The sequence below is a fragment of the Corythoichthys intestinalis genome, chromosome 8, assembly GCF_030265065.1.
Source record: "Corythoichthys intestinalis isolate RoL2023-P3 chromosome 8, ASM3026506v1, whole genome shotgun sequence".
NCBI classification, from domain to species: domain Eukaryota; kingdom Metazoa; phylum Chordata; class Actinopteri; order Syngnathiformes; family Syngnathidae; genus Corythoichthys; species Corythoichthys intestinalis.
This window is the reverse complement of record NC_080402.1, coordinates 2,256,257-2,272,725: the sequence shown is the minus strand read 5'-3', so window position 1 is coordinate 2,272,725 and position 16,469 is coordinate 2,256,257. Positions and strand designations below refer to the sequence as shown.

General features: G+C 44.1%; 1 protein-coding gene across 2 annotated transcripts in view; it reads right to left on the bottom strand.

Annotated features, from left to right (window-relative positions):
• dchs2 (dachsous cadherin-related 2) overlaps window positions 1-16,469 on the bottom strand; it is a 48,559-nt gene that overhangs the window by 1,948 nt on the left and 30,142 nt on the right. Inside the window, exons 10-13 of one of the 2 annotated variants that reach the window (XR_009064281.1) lie at window positions 13,379-13,478; window positions 12,958-13,127; window positions 9,393-10,158; window positions 4,913-7,886 (exon numbers count right to left, since the gene is read on the bottom strand). Coding sequence is in view for 1 of the 2 variants with exons in the window: in XM_057844705.1 (XP_057700688.1) it covers window positions 5,887-7,886; window positions 9,393-10,158; window positions 12,958-13,127; window positions 13,379-13,478 (3,036 nt within the window). In the remaining variant the exon portion in view is untranslated. Of the gene's footprint in view, window positions 1-2,008; window positions 7,887-9,392; window positions 10,159-12,957; window positions 13,128-13,378; window positions 13,479-16,469 lie in introns of those variants that run through there. The other variant, XM_057844705.1, reaches the window with a different exon arrangement.

Here is a 16,469-nt window from a genome sequence, read left to right as displayed (position 1 = left end):
ACAGTATCTCGGACCTGCCTGGTGTGTTCCTTGGTTTTCATAATGCTCTCTGCACTTTAAACAGAACCCTGAGACTATCACAGAGAAGGTGCATTTATACGGAGACTTGATTACACACAGGTGGATTCTATTTATCATCATCGGTCATTTAGGACAACATTGGATCATTCAGAGATCCTCACTGAACTTTTGGAGTGAGTTTGCTGCACTGAAAGTAAAGGGGCCGAATAATATTGCACGCCCCACTTTTCAGTTTTTTATTTGTTAAAAAAGTTTAAATTATCCAATAAATGTTGTTCCACTTCACGATTGTGTCCCACTTGTTGTTGATTCTTGACAAAAAAATTAAATTTCATATCTTTATGTTTGAAGCCTGAAATGTGGCGAAAGGTTGCAAGATTCAAGGGGGCCGAATACTTTTGCAAGGCACTGTACATACATACATACATACACATACATACATACATACATACATACATACATACATACATACATACATACATACAGTACATACAATCTTCAATCCATATATCCATAAATACACATTTCAATACACACATACAGTGCCTAGCAAAAGTATTCGACCCCTTGAACCTTGCAACCTTTCGCCACATTTCAGGCTTCAAACATAAAGATATAAAATTTTAATTTTTTGTCATGAATTAACAACAAGTGGGACACAATCGTGAAGTGGAACAACATTTATTGGATAATTTCAACTTTTTTAACAAATAAAAAACTGAAAAGTGGGGCGTGCAATATTATTCGGCCCCTTTACTTTCAGTGCAGCAAACTCACTCCAGAAGTTCAGTGAGGATCTCTGAATGATCCAATGTTGTCCTAAATGACCGATGATGATAAATAGAATCCACCTGTGTGTAATCAAGTCTCCGTATAAATGCACCTGCTCTGTGATAGTCTCAGGGTTCTGTTTAAAGTGCAGAGAGCATTATGAACACACCAGGCAGGTCCGAGATACTGTTGTGGAGAAGTTTAAAGCCGGATTTGGATACAAAAAGATTTCCCAAGCTTTAAACATCTCAAACAAGGAGAAAACTGATCAGAGATGCAGCCAAGAGGCCCATGATCACTCTGGATGAACTGCAGAGATCTACAGCTGAGGTGGGAGAGTCTGTCCATAGGACAACAATCAGTCGTACACTGCACAAATCTGGCCTTTGTGGAAGAGTGGCAAGAAGAAAGCCATTTCTCAAAGATATCCATAAAAAGTCTGGTTTAAAGTTTGCCACAAGCCACCTGGGAGACACACCAAACATGTGGAAGAAGGTGCTCTGGTCAGATGAAACCAAAATTGAACTTTTTGGCCACAATGCAAAACGATATGTTTGGCGTAAAAGCAACACAGCTCGTCACCCTGAACACACCATCCCCACTATCAAACATGGTGGTGGCAGTATCATGGTTTGGGCCTGCTTTTCTTCAGCAGGGACAGGGAAGATGGTTAAAATTGATGCAGCCAAATACAGGAACATTCTGGAAGAAAACCTGTTGGTATCTGCACAAGACCTGAGACTGGGACGGAGATTTATCTTCCAACAGGACAATGATCCAAAACATAAAGCCAAATCTACAATGGAATGGTTCAAAAATAAACATCTCCAGGTGTTAGAATGGCCAAGTCCAGACCTGAATCCAATCGAGAATCTGTGGAAAGAGCTGAAGACTGCTGTTCACAAACACTCTCCATCCAACCTCACTGAGCTCGTGCTGTTTTGCAAGGAAGAATGGGCAAGAATGTCAGCCTCTCGATGTGCGAAACTGATAGAAACATACCCCAAGCGACTTGCAGCTGTAATTGGAGCAAAAGGTGGCGCTACAAAGTATTAACGCAAGGGGGCCGAATAATATTGCACGCCCCACTTTTCAGTTTTTTATTTGTTAAAAAAGTTGAAATTATCCAATAAATGTTGTTCCACTTCACGATTGTGTCCCACTTGTTGTTAATTCATGACAAAAAATTAAAATTTTATATCTTTATGTTTGAAGCCTGAAATGTGGCGAAAGGTTGCAAGGTTCAAGGGGGCCGAATACTTTTGCAAGGCACTGTACATACATACATGCATACAATACATGCATACTGTAGATACATCCATGTATGCATCCATCCATCCATACCTTCATACATACATACATACAATCTTCAAGCCATACATCCATAAATACATATTTCAATACACACATACATACATACATACATACACACAAACAATCTTCAATCCATACATCCATAAATATATATTTCAATACACACATACATACATACATACATACATACATACATGTATACATACATACATCTATCCATCCATCCATCCATCCATCCATCCATCCATCCATCCATCCATCCATCCATACCTTCATACATACATACATACAATCTTCAATCCATACATCCAGAAATACATATTTCAATACACACCTACATACATACATACATACATACATACATACATACATACAATCTTCAATCCATACATCCATAAATATATATTTCAATACACACATACATACATACATACATACATACATGTATACATCCATCCATCCATCCATCCCTTCATACATACATACAATCTTCAATCCATACATCCATAAATACATACTTCAATACACACACATACATACATATATATATACATACATACAATCTTCAATCCATACATCCATAAATACATATTTCAATACACACCTACATACATACATACATACATACATCATCCATCCATACCTTCATACATACATACATACAAACATACATACATACCACTTCTATCCATACGTCCATAAATACATAATTCAATACACACATACATACATACATACATACATACATGTATCCATCCATCCATCCATACCTTCACACATACATACATATAATCTTCAGTCCATACATCCATAAATACATACTTCAATCCACACACACATACATACATATACATTAGGGCTGTCAAAATTATCGCGTTAACGCGCGGTAATTAATTTTTTAAATTAATCACGTTAAAATATTTGACGCAATTAAAGCACATGTCCCGCTCAGAAAGTATTCTGCCTTTTGGTAAGTTTTACAGCAAGGCTTTTTATGCTGTCCAACAGTGAACTCTTGTGGTCGCTTTGCGACATGGTTTATTATTTTCTTCTTTTCTTCATTATGGCTGCATGACGTCTCGGGCTGATAATGTTGTGCTTATATGATCCTTGGACAAATTTGTCCGTAAGTATGGTTGTTGTAAAGAATGTACATATTATGTTAGTAAGCGAAATGTTCTATTTTTTGTATGAGACGCTTTTTATGTTTAGTGAACCTGTATAGCGTGCTAAGCTAACGTTGTTGCTAATGCAATGCTTGTGTACTTTTTGTAGTTTTACGACGGTCTAAAGAGGACAATGGTTTGAGGCCATTTAATTAATAAATCAGATGAAAAAGGAAGAAGTCTAATTATTAAGGCGTTGTTCACTAGCTGTCTAGCTTTGGAAAACGTAGACGCTTCGGAGTGAGGAGAGCACAGACAGATTTAAATGACAGTAGAGTGAAATGCCCACTACAGTCTTTATGTACCGGATGTTGAATGTATATATCCATCTTGTGTCTTATCTTTCCATTCCAACAATTTATTTTACAGAATATATATATAATTTACAGAAAAATATGGCATATTTTATAGATGGTTTGAATTGCGATTAATTAATTTTTAAGCTGTAATTAACTCGATTAAAAATTTTAATCGTTTGACAGCCCTAATATACATACATACAATCTTCAATCCATACATCCATAAATACATATTTCAATACACACATCCATCCATCCATCCATCCATACAATCTTCAATCCATACATCCATAAATACATATTTCAATACACACATACATACATACATACCTACATGTATACATACATACATGTATACATTCATCCATCTATCCATCCATCCATCCATCATCCATACCTTCATACATACTGTACATACATACAATCTTCAATCCATACATCCATAAATATATACTTCAATACACACACACATACATATCCATACATACATATGATCTTCAATCCATACATCCATAAATACATATTTCAATACACATACATACATACATACATACATACATACAATCTTCAATCCATACATCCATAAATACATACTTCAATACACACACACATACATACATACATACATACATACATACATACATACATACATACATACATATATATATATACATACATACATACAATCTTCAATCCATACATCCATAAATACATATTTCAATACACACATACATACGTACATACATACGTACATACATACATACAATCTTCAATCCATACATCCATAAATACATACTTCAATACACACACACACACACACATACATACAATCTTCAATCCATACATCCATAAATACATATTTCAATACATACATACATACATACATATACATACATACATACATGTATACATCCATCCATACAATCTTCAATCCATACATACTGTACATACATACATACATAGTACATACATACTTCAATCCATCCATCCATCCATACAATACATCCATCCATACATACATACATCAATCCATACACACATATATACAGTACATACATACTTCAATCCATCTATCCATAAATACATATTTCAATCCATACATACATACAGTACATACATACATGCATACAATACATACATAGATACATCCATGTATACATCCATCCATACCTTCATACATACATACAGTACATACATACAATCTTCAATCCATACGTACATACATACATACAGTACATGCATACAAAACATACATACATACATCCATACTTCAATCCATACACCCATACATACAGTACATACTTCAATCCATACATGCCACATCCATCCATATATCCATACCTTCATACATACATACATACATACATACATACATACATACATACAGTACATACATACAATCTTCAATCCATACATACATACATACATACATACAAGCATACAAAACATACATACAGGGTGACCCAAAAAAACAGTTCACACTCAGTTGACTGCTTGTTTAAAAGCCATTGAAACATATCTAAATAGGTTGTCATGCTTAAGTGATTCATTAAGGTCACTCAATGCAGCTGGTAATCTCTCGTCTCTACAATTCCTGTGCTTTTGCTGAAAATGAAGAAAACTTTAGCTGTACCTGAATTGCTGCGTGCCGGTCTGACACCTACTGAGATTGCAGCAAATCTGAGAATATCCAGATGTGCAGTCTACAAAGTTAAAAAGAAGCTGAAAGATACTGGAACAGCCTCACCAAAACCTGGGTCTGGAAGTGCCGATCTGTGCGGACCAAAAAGTTGATTGACAAGGTGATATGTGGCCACCCCAGAGTCCAGATCTCAATCCCCTGGATTATAGCATATGGGAAACTGTGGAGGACAGTGCCTGTAAGAAGCCACAAACTTCTGTGGCAGCCTTGGAGAGGTCCATTGTTAGATCTTGGGAAAAGATGACAGCATCCTACATAAAGAAGACCTGTCAAGCGTTCCGCAGGTGCCTGGAGGCTGTTGTGACACTTAAGGGAGGACACATTGAAAAATAGAGTGTACTGTACATGTTCTTTACAATAATGTATAATTTGTGATTAAATTCTAATTCTAAAATGAATAAACATGGCATTTAAGCTGTATTATGGCAGTGTAAACTTTTTTTTGGGTCACCCTGAACTCCCTGAAATGCCCCCAAATCAACAGGAAGTGACCTCGAAATGTCCTCAAATTAAGAGGAAGTTACCCCAAATGTCTATCAAATGATGGATGTTAACCGACCAGCTAAATCTTCTCGTAATATTTCTGGTTGGATGGCCGACAAGAACCTGTCCCTCACACTTGTATTTCCGCCTCCAGCAGGCTGGCGGTTGGGGGCCCCGAGTCCAGCCTGGTGTCCGATATGACCGGAGAGGCGCCGGGACTCCTGACGGTGAGCGACGACAGCGAAGGGGAGAACGTGGGCGTCATGGCCGTCGGCGTGAGCCCCGTGTTCCTGGCCAGGGGTGGGCGGGGACGCACACTCCGCAACCCCGGGCGAGCCACCGACGTGATGAGGGGAGGCGGCTCCCCTCGGTCCGGGAGCATCCCGATGTCGGCGAAGACCGATGCTAATGTCCGGAAGCCGGGCTCCCAGTCCAGAAGGCGCTCCCATGCGTAGCCCTCGTCCGGGGAGGGCGAACAATCCCCATCCGAATTCCTTTCTCGGATCCTTCCCAGCGGTTTCTCTGACAAGTGACCCCCGTTGATCCACTGGATTTCCTGGTCCTCGACCGACTCGCCTTCCGCCGAGCCACGACCGCTCCGGTCGGACGGCGTGTGGCGGTTTTCGGTCAAGACTACAGGTTTCATGTGCCGCACGGAGAAGCCACGGTCCGGCAGATCCGGGACGGCGGCTGTCTTTTTTGGGGCGGCTTGTTCAACTTTGGATCTGAGCACCAGACCCGCGAAGACGAGCAGGGAGAAGAGGACGGCGGCGAGCGAGACGCTCAGACCGAGCACGTGGTGGCTGAGCGCCCAGGTTGGACCCGAGACTTCCACCGAAACCCGACAGGATGCTTTCCTGGAACCCGGTCGGGGGCTCGCAGCGAACACGGACAATTCCGCCGCGCCCAACGCATACACAGCTCCCAGGGTTTTGTCCACGGAGATGAACGGCGACGGGTCCAAGAGAGAGTACTCCACCTTCCCTTCGGCGCCCCCGTCCCCATCCAGCGCCGTAACAAAGCCAACGGCACGGCCAGGCTCTGCGCCTTCAGGTAAAAAGAAGCGATACCGCTTCTGTGTGAAGACAGGATCAAACTCGTCCTCTCCTTTGACGGAGATGCGTACTCGCACCGTCGCCGTCTTGTCGCCCGCATCCCGGGCTTCTGCCACAAAGCAGTACTCGCGTCGGTGTTCGTAGTCCAACGACCGGAGGGTGCGGACGTCACCGGACCGGGGATCCACAGCCAAGGGCGTTTCGGCCAAATCTTCGGGACAGGAAGACAGTACAGAGTACGTCAGTCGCCCGTAGGCGCCGGTGTCTTTGTCCACGGCCTGGACAGAGCAGACACGCGTCGACGTCGGGAGGTTCTCCGACACGGAGCAGTTCAACTCAGGGAAGGCAAAGAAAGGACCGTTGTCGTTTTCGTCCGATACCGCCACAAAAACCGTGGTGAACGCCAGATTCCCTGCTTCTGAAGAGTCGCCACCGTCACGCGCCCGAACCGTCAAGATGTATTCCGTCTCTTCTTCGTAGTCTAGCGGAGCGTCGAGTGCCATAAGTCCGGACCCGGGGTTCATCCGGAAGCGTCCTCCGCCATTACCAGAGACGATGTCGTAGCGTAGCTTAGCGTTGACTCCCGCGTCGAGATCGCTGGCGCTGACCCGTACCAGGCCGGTACCCGCGGGGGCATTTTCTGCCACTCGGACGCGATACTCTGCGCTGAAGAACAGCGGTGGGTTGTCGTTCCGGTCCGAAACGGTCACCGTTACCACGGCGTAACCAGCTGGATGTGTTGTTGTCCCTCGACGGTTCGCTCTCACCGTAAGCACATAGTGGTCTGCGGTCTCGCGGTCTAGTGAACTGTGCAGTACCAAGCGCCCCATCTTATTCGTCCCGTTCTCTGAGCGGACGGTTTCGGATTTCAAGCGGAAAAGCCCCTCCCGGTTTCCCGCGGAGAGGACGTAGTCCAGATGCGTGTTTTCGGGGTCGGACGCGGAGAAGGTCAGGAGCGTGGTACCGATGGGTGCGTCCTCCGGGACGGTGACGTGGTAGGGCTGTGTGCGCTCATCGTCGTCGTCTTGGACCGGCGCGTCGATGGAGGTGATGGGAAAGACGACGGGATGTCCTCCTGAAAGATAAAAGAAAAAAAACTAGAAACTGCAATTTCTGGAAAGATTACTATGGGCCTTTGCTGTGGGGAGATACAGAAATCAGCCACACCCAGGTTGATTTGTGGACATTTTGTGGACAAGATCAGGTCACTTCCTATTGATTTGGGGACATGTTCTGGTCACATCAGGTCAATTCCTATTGATTTGAGAACATTTTGGAGACATGTCCTGTTGATATCAGGTCACTTCCTGTTGATTTGGGGACATTTCAGGGACATGTCCTGGTCATATCAGGTCACTTCCTGTTGATTTGGGGACATTTCGGGGACATGTCCAAGTCATATCAGTTCACTTCCTGTTGATTTGGGGACAATTCCTGGTCATATCAGGTCACACTTCCTGTTGATTTGGGGACATTTTGGGGACATGTCATGGTGATATCAAGTCACTTCCTGTTGATTTGGGGACATTTTGGGGACATGTCCTGGTCATATCAGGTCACTTCCTGTTGATTTGGGGACATTTCGGGGGCATGTCCTGGTCATATCAGGTAACTTCCTGTTGATTTGGGGACATTTTGGGGACCTGTCTCAGTCAAAGCAGGTCACTTCCTGTTGATTTGGGGACATTTTGGGGACATGTCCTGGTCATATCAGATTTCGGGGACATGTCCCATTGATATCAGGTCATTTCCTGTTGATTTGAGGACATGTCCTAGTGATATCAGTTCACTTCCTGTTGCTTAGGGGACATTTGGGGGACAATATCAGGTCAACCTCCTGTTGATTTGGGGACATTTAGGGGGCATTTCCTGGTCATATCAGGTCACTTCCTGTTGATTTGGGGACATTTCGGGGACATGTCCAAGTCATATCAGTTCACTTCCTGTTGATTTGGGGACATTTCTTGGTCATATCAGGTCACACTTCCTGTTGATTTGGGGACATTTTGGGGACATGTCATGGTGATATCAAGTCACTTCCTGTTGATTTGGGGACATTTCGGGGACATGTCATGGTCATATCAGGTCACTTCCTGTTGATTTGGGGACATTTCAGGCGCATGTCCTGGTCATATCAGGTCACTTCCTGTTGATTTGGGGACATTTTGGGGACCTGTCTTAGTCAAAGCAGGTCACTTGCTGTTGATTTGGGGAATTTCGGGGACATGTCCCATTGATATCAGGTCATTTCCTGTTGATCTGAGGACATGTCTAGTGATATCAGGACACTTCCTGTTGATTTGGGGACATTTTGGGGACATGTCCTGGTAATACCAGGTCAATGCAATGTAAATGCCCTTGAAAATGAATGGGAAATTTGGACGCACATGGCCGTCAATCGGCATTCTGTACAACAGCCAGAATAATCTCATTACTCTATGTTTGACAAAAAAAATCCTTGAATTACCCCAAAATCAACATGCAGTAACCAAAAATCAACAGGAAGTGACCCCATAGTACTGTAAAACTAACAAGGGAGTTTCATTTAATATAATATATTAAGAGAGATATTCATTCGTACCTGTATTTTCTTCCAGAGTGAACAAGCCTCTTTGGTTTCCTGCCAGGTTGACGTAGGCCGCCGTCCTATTTTCTGGATGGTCCGCATCAGTGGGGACCGAACGGTGGATGAGACTCCCTTCCGTGGGACGCTTATCACCGACGTCCAGCAGAAAGACCCTCGCTGTTATCGACGCGCTCCGCCGCTCTAGCGGCCTTTCCGCTCGGTCGCTGGCCGTCACAGTGAAGGTGTAGGTTGGGCGTCTCCGGCGGTCCAGGGGCGCCGCCACCGTCAGTCTACCACTCCGAGGGTCCAATAGAAAGGGGAAGCCCGGGGGCGACGCCACGGAGTAGTGCAGGGCGCCGTTGGGGTACGTCCCGTCCCCGTCTGTGGCGCAAAAGGCAAACGCCAGCGAGCCCAGAGGGGCGTCCTCTCTTAAGGCGAACGCCGCCAGATTGTCGGGGAACCACGGCGTGTGGTCGTTGGCGTCCTCCACCGTCACCAGCACCCTCAGCGTGATGTTCCGGCCAACCCGGTCTTCGGCCAGAGCGACCAGCGAGTACTGGGCAGTTGCCTCATAGTCCAAAGGCCGGCGGACGTAGACATCGCCCGAACGGGAGTCCACACCGAAAGGGGAGTCCTCGTCGTCCTCCATGACCGAGTAGTCTATGTTCTTTCCCAGAGACGGGACGCCCACCGAACCGATCACAGGGCCCGGCGATGCATCTTCTCGGATTCGCAGATGTCTCACAACTGGGGAGGAGGCTCGCTCCTCTGATCCGTACACCTGTAGGGTAATGGAGAAGGGTCTGCTTCAGGTTGCGAGGCGGGGGCGCATCCGGAAATGGGTGGGGGCATCACTAACACATGGCCTATGGCTCACCCTGTTTTATAACCCTAACCTCAACCATGCATCTTAGTCAACACTAGCTAGAATAAGCTAGTTGGCTAATGATTAGGATACAATTTGAGAAACAAACAAATGTTGCTCTCTACTGGCAAACTTGTGCAATTGCTTGATATGAGGTAGAATCAACCATATTGGTCTGTAGCTAGCAAGATGGGGGCATGAAGGCATCACTGGTAATGTGTTACAGGCACATGGTCTATAGCTCACCCTATTTTTAACTCCAACCTCATCTACGCCCTGTCGACACAAGCTAGCTAGTTGGCCAGTAATTGGTAGTTGGCTAGCCATTGCTCCGACATGCGCTATAATCTATTGTACTGTATGTGTAGCACAGGGGCGGTTCTGTAAATTAGGGCATCACTGGTAACGGGTCACTGGCGCGTGTCACCCGCAGGTGTCCACCCTATTCGGGACCCTAACATCAACCACGTACCTGTCAACACGAGATAGCATAAAGTAGTTGGCCAATGATTAGGATACAAATGGAGAAAACTCTGAAATATTGCACTCTGATAGCCAATTAGCCACAAATGTTCCGACATGCGGGATAATCTATTGTACCTGTTTGTAGCAAGGGGGCGTGTCTGTAAATGAGGGCGTCACTGGTAACGTGTTACTGGCACGTACCCACCCTATTCAGATCGCTGTCAATGCTAGCTTGCATAAGCTAGTTGGCCAATGATTAGGATACAACTGGAGAAACACGAAATTATGCACGCCTCTACTGCTAGCAAATTAGCACAATTGTTCCGACATGCGGTATGTTAGTGGTAAGTTTTCACCCTATGCGGAACCCTAACCTCAACGACATCGCTGTCAATGCTAGCTTGCATAAGCTAGTTGGCCAATGATTAGGATACAACTGGAGAAACATGAAATATTGCACTCTGCTAGCAAATTAGCACAATTGTTCCGACATGCGGAATAATCTATCGTACCTGTCTGTAGCAAGGGGGCGTGTCTGTAAATGAGGGCGTCATTGGTAACGTGTTACTGGCATGTGCCCACCCTATTCGGAACACTAAACTCAACCACATCGCTTTCAATGCTAGCTTGTATAAGCTAGTTGGCCAATGATTAGGATATAACTGGAGAAACATGAAATTTTGCACTCTGCTAGTAAATTACCACAATTATTCCGACATGCAGTATGTTATTGGTAAGTTCTCACCCTATCCGGAACCCTAACCTCAACCACGTTGCTGTCAATACTAGCAAGCATAAGCTAGTTTTCCAATGATTAGGATACAATTGGAGAAAGACGTCAAATGTTGCTCACTGCTGGCAAACTCGTGCAATTTTAAAATGAGAAATAATCAACCATATCTTTCTGTAGCTAGCAAGATGGGGGCATGAAGGCATCACTGGTAATGTGTCACTGGCACATGGTCTAAAGCTCACCCTATTTTTAACTCCAACCTCATCTACGCACTGTCGACACAAGCTAGCTAGTTGGCCAGTAATTGCTAGTTGGCTAGCCATTGCGCCGACATACGCTCCAATCTATTGTATGTGTCTGTAGCGCAGGGGCGTGTCTGTAAATTAGCGCGTCACTGGTAACGTGTCACTGGCACGTGCCCACTCTATCTGGAACCCTAACCTCAGTCACGTCGCTGTCAGTGCTAGCTAGCATAAGCTAGTCGGCCAATGATAAGGATACAACTGGTGAAACATTTGAAATATTGCACTCTGCTACCAAACTAGCACGATTGCTTCGACATCTTTCTGTAGCAAGGGGGCGTGTCTGTAAATGAAAGTGTCACTGGTAACGTGTTACTGGCAAGTTCTCACCCTATTCATAACGCTAACCACAACTACAGTACATTGCGGTCAACGCTAGCTAGCATAAGCCAGTTGGCCAATAATTACGATACAATTGGAGAAACACACGAAATATTGCACTCCGCTAGCAAATTAGCACAACTGCTCCGACATGCTTTATAATCTATCGTACCTGTCTGTAGCAAGGGGGCGTGTCTATAAATGAGGGCGTCACTGGTAACATGTTAATGGTTAGTTCTCACCCTATTCGGAACCCTAACCTGAACTACGTCGCTGTCAACCCTATCTAGTATAAGCTAGCGTGTGCAATTGCTTGACAAGCGTTATCTGTCTGTAGCTAGCAAGATGGGGCGTGTCTGGAAATAAGGGCGTCACCCGTCATGTGTCCCTGTCACCTGGTCTATCGCTTACCCTATTTGTAACCCTAACCCCAACCACGCCCAAGTCGACACTAGCTTGCGGAAGTTAGCTAATTGGCCAGTTATTATGATACAATTGGAGAAATGTGTCAAAGTTGCTCTCTGCTGGCTAAAGTGTGCAATTGCTTGACATGAGGTATCTGTCTGTAGCTAACGAGACGGGGGCGGGCCTGGAAATGAGGGCGTTACTGGTGATTGGTCACTGGCACGTGGTCTATACCCTAAACACAACTTCCATTGTCGACGCTAGCTAGCATAAGGTAGCTAGTGGGCCCATGATTTTTGAGCACAAGAACGTAAAAATTTGGTAAGTGTAAATCTGGGAGATTTTTAGGCATACCGTTGTGTAACAACCTTTGTTGGCGCTTTGTTGTGACATATGATAAAACTCGCCCCCATTTCCAGACACGCCCACGTTTCGCAAACCGCATAAAGAGCCTTCTCGGAAAAACGGCGTATGCTAAACTAAATGTACCTGCAAGTGAATGCGCGCAGTGCCCTCTAGTGGCGGCGATCCGCCGTCCTTGGCCGTCACCCGGAGGAGGTAAGTCTCCTGGACGCTGCGCTCGAACAGCGATGTGGTCGTGATGTCGCCGCTCTCACCGTCAATCTCGAAATGTGGCAAACTTTCACCACCTGCGCCGACTGTGACATCACAATAGTTTGTTAGCTGCTAGCGATGAAGCACGCCGAAGCATGAAAAGAGCATTCATGACCTCAGGGCGGCCATGTTGGTAGGGGCCAAGTTCCCATCAAGGTCAATGTATTGACATTCAAATCAGAACTAGCTTATTTCTCAAGCCCAGTCCTCCCGCTCCAAACAGATTGGACTTGAAGCGCCGTTAATGGCGCAGCCAATGTGTTCATTGAAACGACTTCCTCTGAGCGATACTTACCACTCAGCAACGTAAAAGTGATTGTTCCATTTTCTCCCGCATCCAAATCTTTGGCAAATACGTTTGTCACAAGGGATCCTTTTGGTATTCCGGATGATATCTGCCAATCAAAATACAAAACAAATAAACGTACAATTCTTTTTAACCCTTTTCTTGGACACTGCCATTGTGGCGCTAGACGTCCAATATTTGGACTGGGAGAAATTGAGTGAACGAATGTGACAAAAAAACAAACAAAAAAAAAAAAGACTTCCTCATATTGCACTGAAAACAGGAAGTGTCTAAAAAGCAACAGAAAGGAACCAATAATCAACAGGGAGTGAACCACGAATGTCCCAGAATCAACAGGAAGTGACCTAATATCGATAGGAAGTGATCCATTAATTAAACATGTTGTGACCTTTAATGACCTTAACAGGATGTGACCAAAATCAACAGGTCACCTGTAAATACCACAAAATCAACAGGAGGTGACCCATAAATGCCCCCCAAATAACAGGAAGAGAACTAAAATCACCAGGGAGTGACCCAAAATCAACAGGAAGTGACCCATAAATGCCCCAAAATTAATAGGAAGTGACCTAAGTTCAACAGGAACCCACCTGTAAAAAACCCCAAACCGACAGGAAGTGACCGCGGAAAACCCCAAAATTGACAGGAAGTGACCCAAATACATCAAAAAGCCACTTGTAAATACCCCAGACTTAATAGGATGTGACCCAGAATCAACAGGAGGTGACCCATAAATTCCTCAAAATTAACAGGAAGTGTGCTAAGTTCAACAGGAAGCCACCTGTAAATACCCCAAAATCAACAGGAAGTGACCCAAAATCAACAGGAAGTGACCTACAAATGCACCAAAATTAACAGGAAGTGACCTAAGTTCAACAGGAAGCCATCCCAAACTCAACAGGAAGTGACCCAGGAAAAAATCAACAGGAAGTGAATTAAAATCAACAGAAAGTGACCCCAAATTAATAGAAAGTGACCTAAAATAGTCACGAAGTGACCCATAAATGCCCCAAAATTAACAGGAAGCAACTAAAATCAACAGGGAGTGACCCAAAATCAACAGGAAGGGACCCAGAATCAACAAGAGGTGACCCATAAATGCCCCAAAATTAACAGGAAGTGACCTAAGTTCAACAGGAAGCCACCTGTAAATACCCCAAAATCAACAGGAAGTGACCTAAATTCAACAGGAAGTGACCCAAAATCAACAGGAAGTGACCTACAAATGCACCAAAACTAACAGGAAGTGACCTAAGATCAACAGGAAGTGACCTACAAATGCACCAAAATTAACAGGAAGTGACCTAAGTTCAACAGGAAGCCATCCCAAACTCAACAGGAAGTGACCCAGGAAAAAATCAACAGGAAGTGAATTAAAATCAACAGAAAGTGACCCATAAATGCCCCAAAATTAACAGGAAGAGAACTAAACTCAACAGGGAGTGACCCAAAATCAACAGGAAGTGACACATAAATGCCCCAAAATTAACAGGAAGTGACCTAAGTTCAACAGGAACCCACCTGTAAATAACCCCAAACCAACAGGAAGTGACCCAGGAAAACCCCAAAATCGACAGGAAGTAACCCAAATACAACAGAAAGCCACCTGTAAATACCCCCAAATCAACAGGAAGTGACCCAGAATCAACAGGCGGTGACCCATAAATGCACAAAAATTAACAGGGAGTGACCTAAGTTCAACAGGAAGCCATCTGTAAATAGCCCCAAATCAACGGGAAGTGACCCAAAATCAACAGGAAGTGACCCATAAATGCACCAAAATTAACAGGAAGTGATCTAAGTTCAACAGGGAGCCAACCCAAACTCAACAGGAAGTGACCCAGGAAAAAATCAACAGGAAGTGACCTAAAATCAACAGGAAGTGACCCAAAATCAACAGGAAGTGACCTAGAATCAACAAGAGGTGACCCATAAATGCCCCAAAATTAACAGGAAGTGACCTAAGTTCAACAGGAAGCCACCTGTAAATAGGCCAAAATCAACAGGAAGTTACCTAAAATCAACAGGAAGTGACCCAAAATCAACAGGAAATGACCCATAAATGCCCAAAAATTAACAGGAAGTGACCCAAAATCAACAGGAAGTCACCCATAAATGTACCAAAATTGACAGGAAGTGACCCAGAATCAACAAGAGGTGACCCATAAATGCCCCAAAATTAACAGGAAGTGACCTTAAATCAACAGGAAGTGACTCAAAATTAACAGGAAGTGACCAATAAGTGCTCCAAAATTAACAAGAAGTGAGCCAAAATCAACAGAAAGTGACCCATAAATGCCCAAAAATTAACAGGAAGTGACCCAAAATCAACAGGAAGTCACCCATAAATGCACCAAAATTGACAGGAAGTGATCTAAGTTCAACAGGAAGCCAACCCAAACTCAACAGGAAGTGACCCAGGAAAAAATCAGCAGGAAGTGACCTAAAATCAACAGGAAGTGACCCAGAATCAACAAGAGGTGACCCATAAATGCCCCAAAATTAACAGGAAGTGACCTAAGTTCACCAGGAAGCCACCTGTAAATAGCCCAAAATCAACAGGAAGTGACCTAAAATCAACAGGAAGTGACCCAAAATCAAAAGGAAGTGACCCACAAATGCACCAAAATTAACAGGAAGTGATCTAAGTTCAACAGGAAGCCAATGCCAAACTCAACCGGAAGTGACCCAGGAAAAAATCAACAGGAAGTGACCTAAAATCAACAGGAAGTGACCCAGAATCAACAAGAGGTGACCCATAAATGCCCCAAAATTAACAGGAAGTGACCTAAGTTCAACAGGAAGCCACCTGTAAATAGGCCAAAATCAACAGGAAGTTACCTAAAATCAACAGGAAGTGACCCAAAATCAACAGGAAATGACCCATAAATGCACCAAAATTGACAGGAAGTGATCTAAGTTCATCAGGAAGCCAACCCAAACTCAAAAGGAAGTGACCCAGGAAAAAATCAACAGGAAGTGACCTTAAATCAACAGGAAGTGACTCAAAATTAACAGGAAGTGACCAATAAGTGCTCCAAAATTAACAAGAAGTGAGCCAAAATCAACAGAAAGTGAC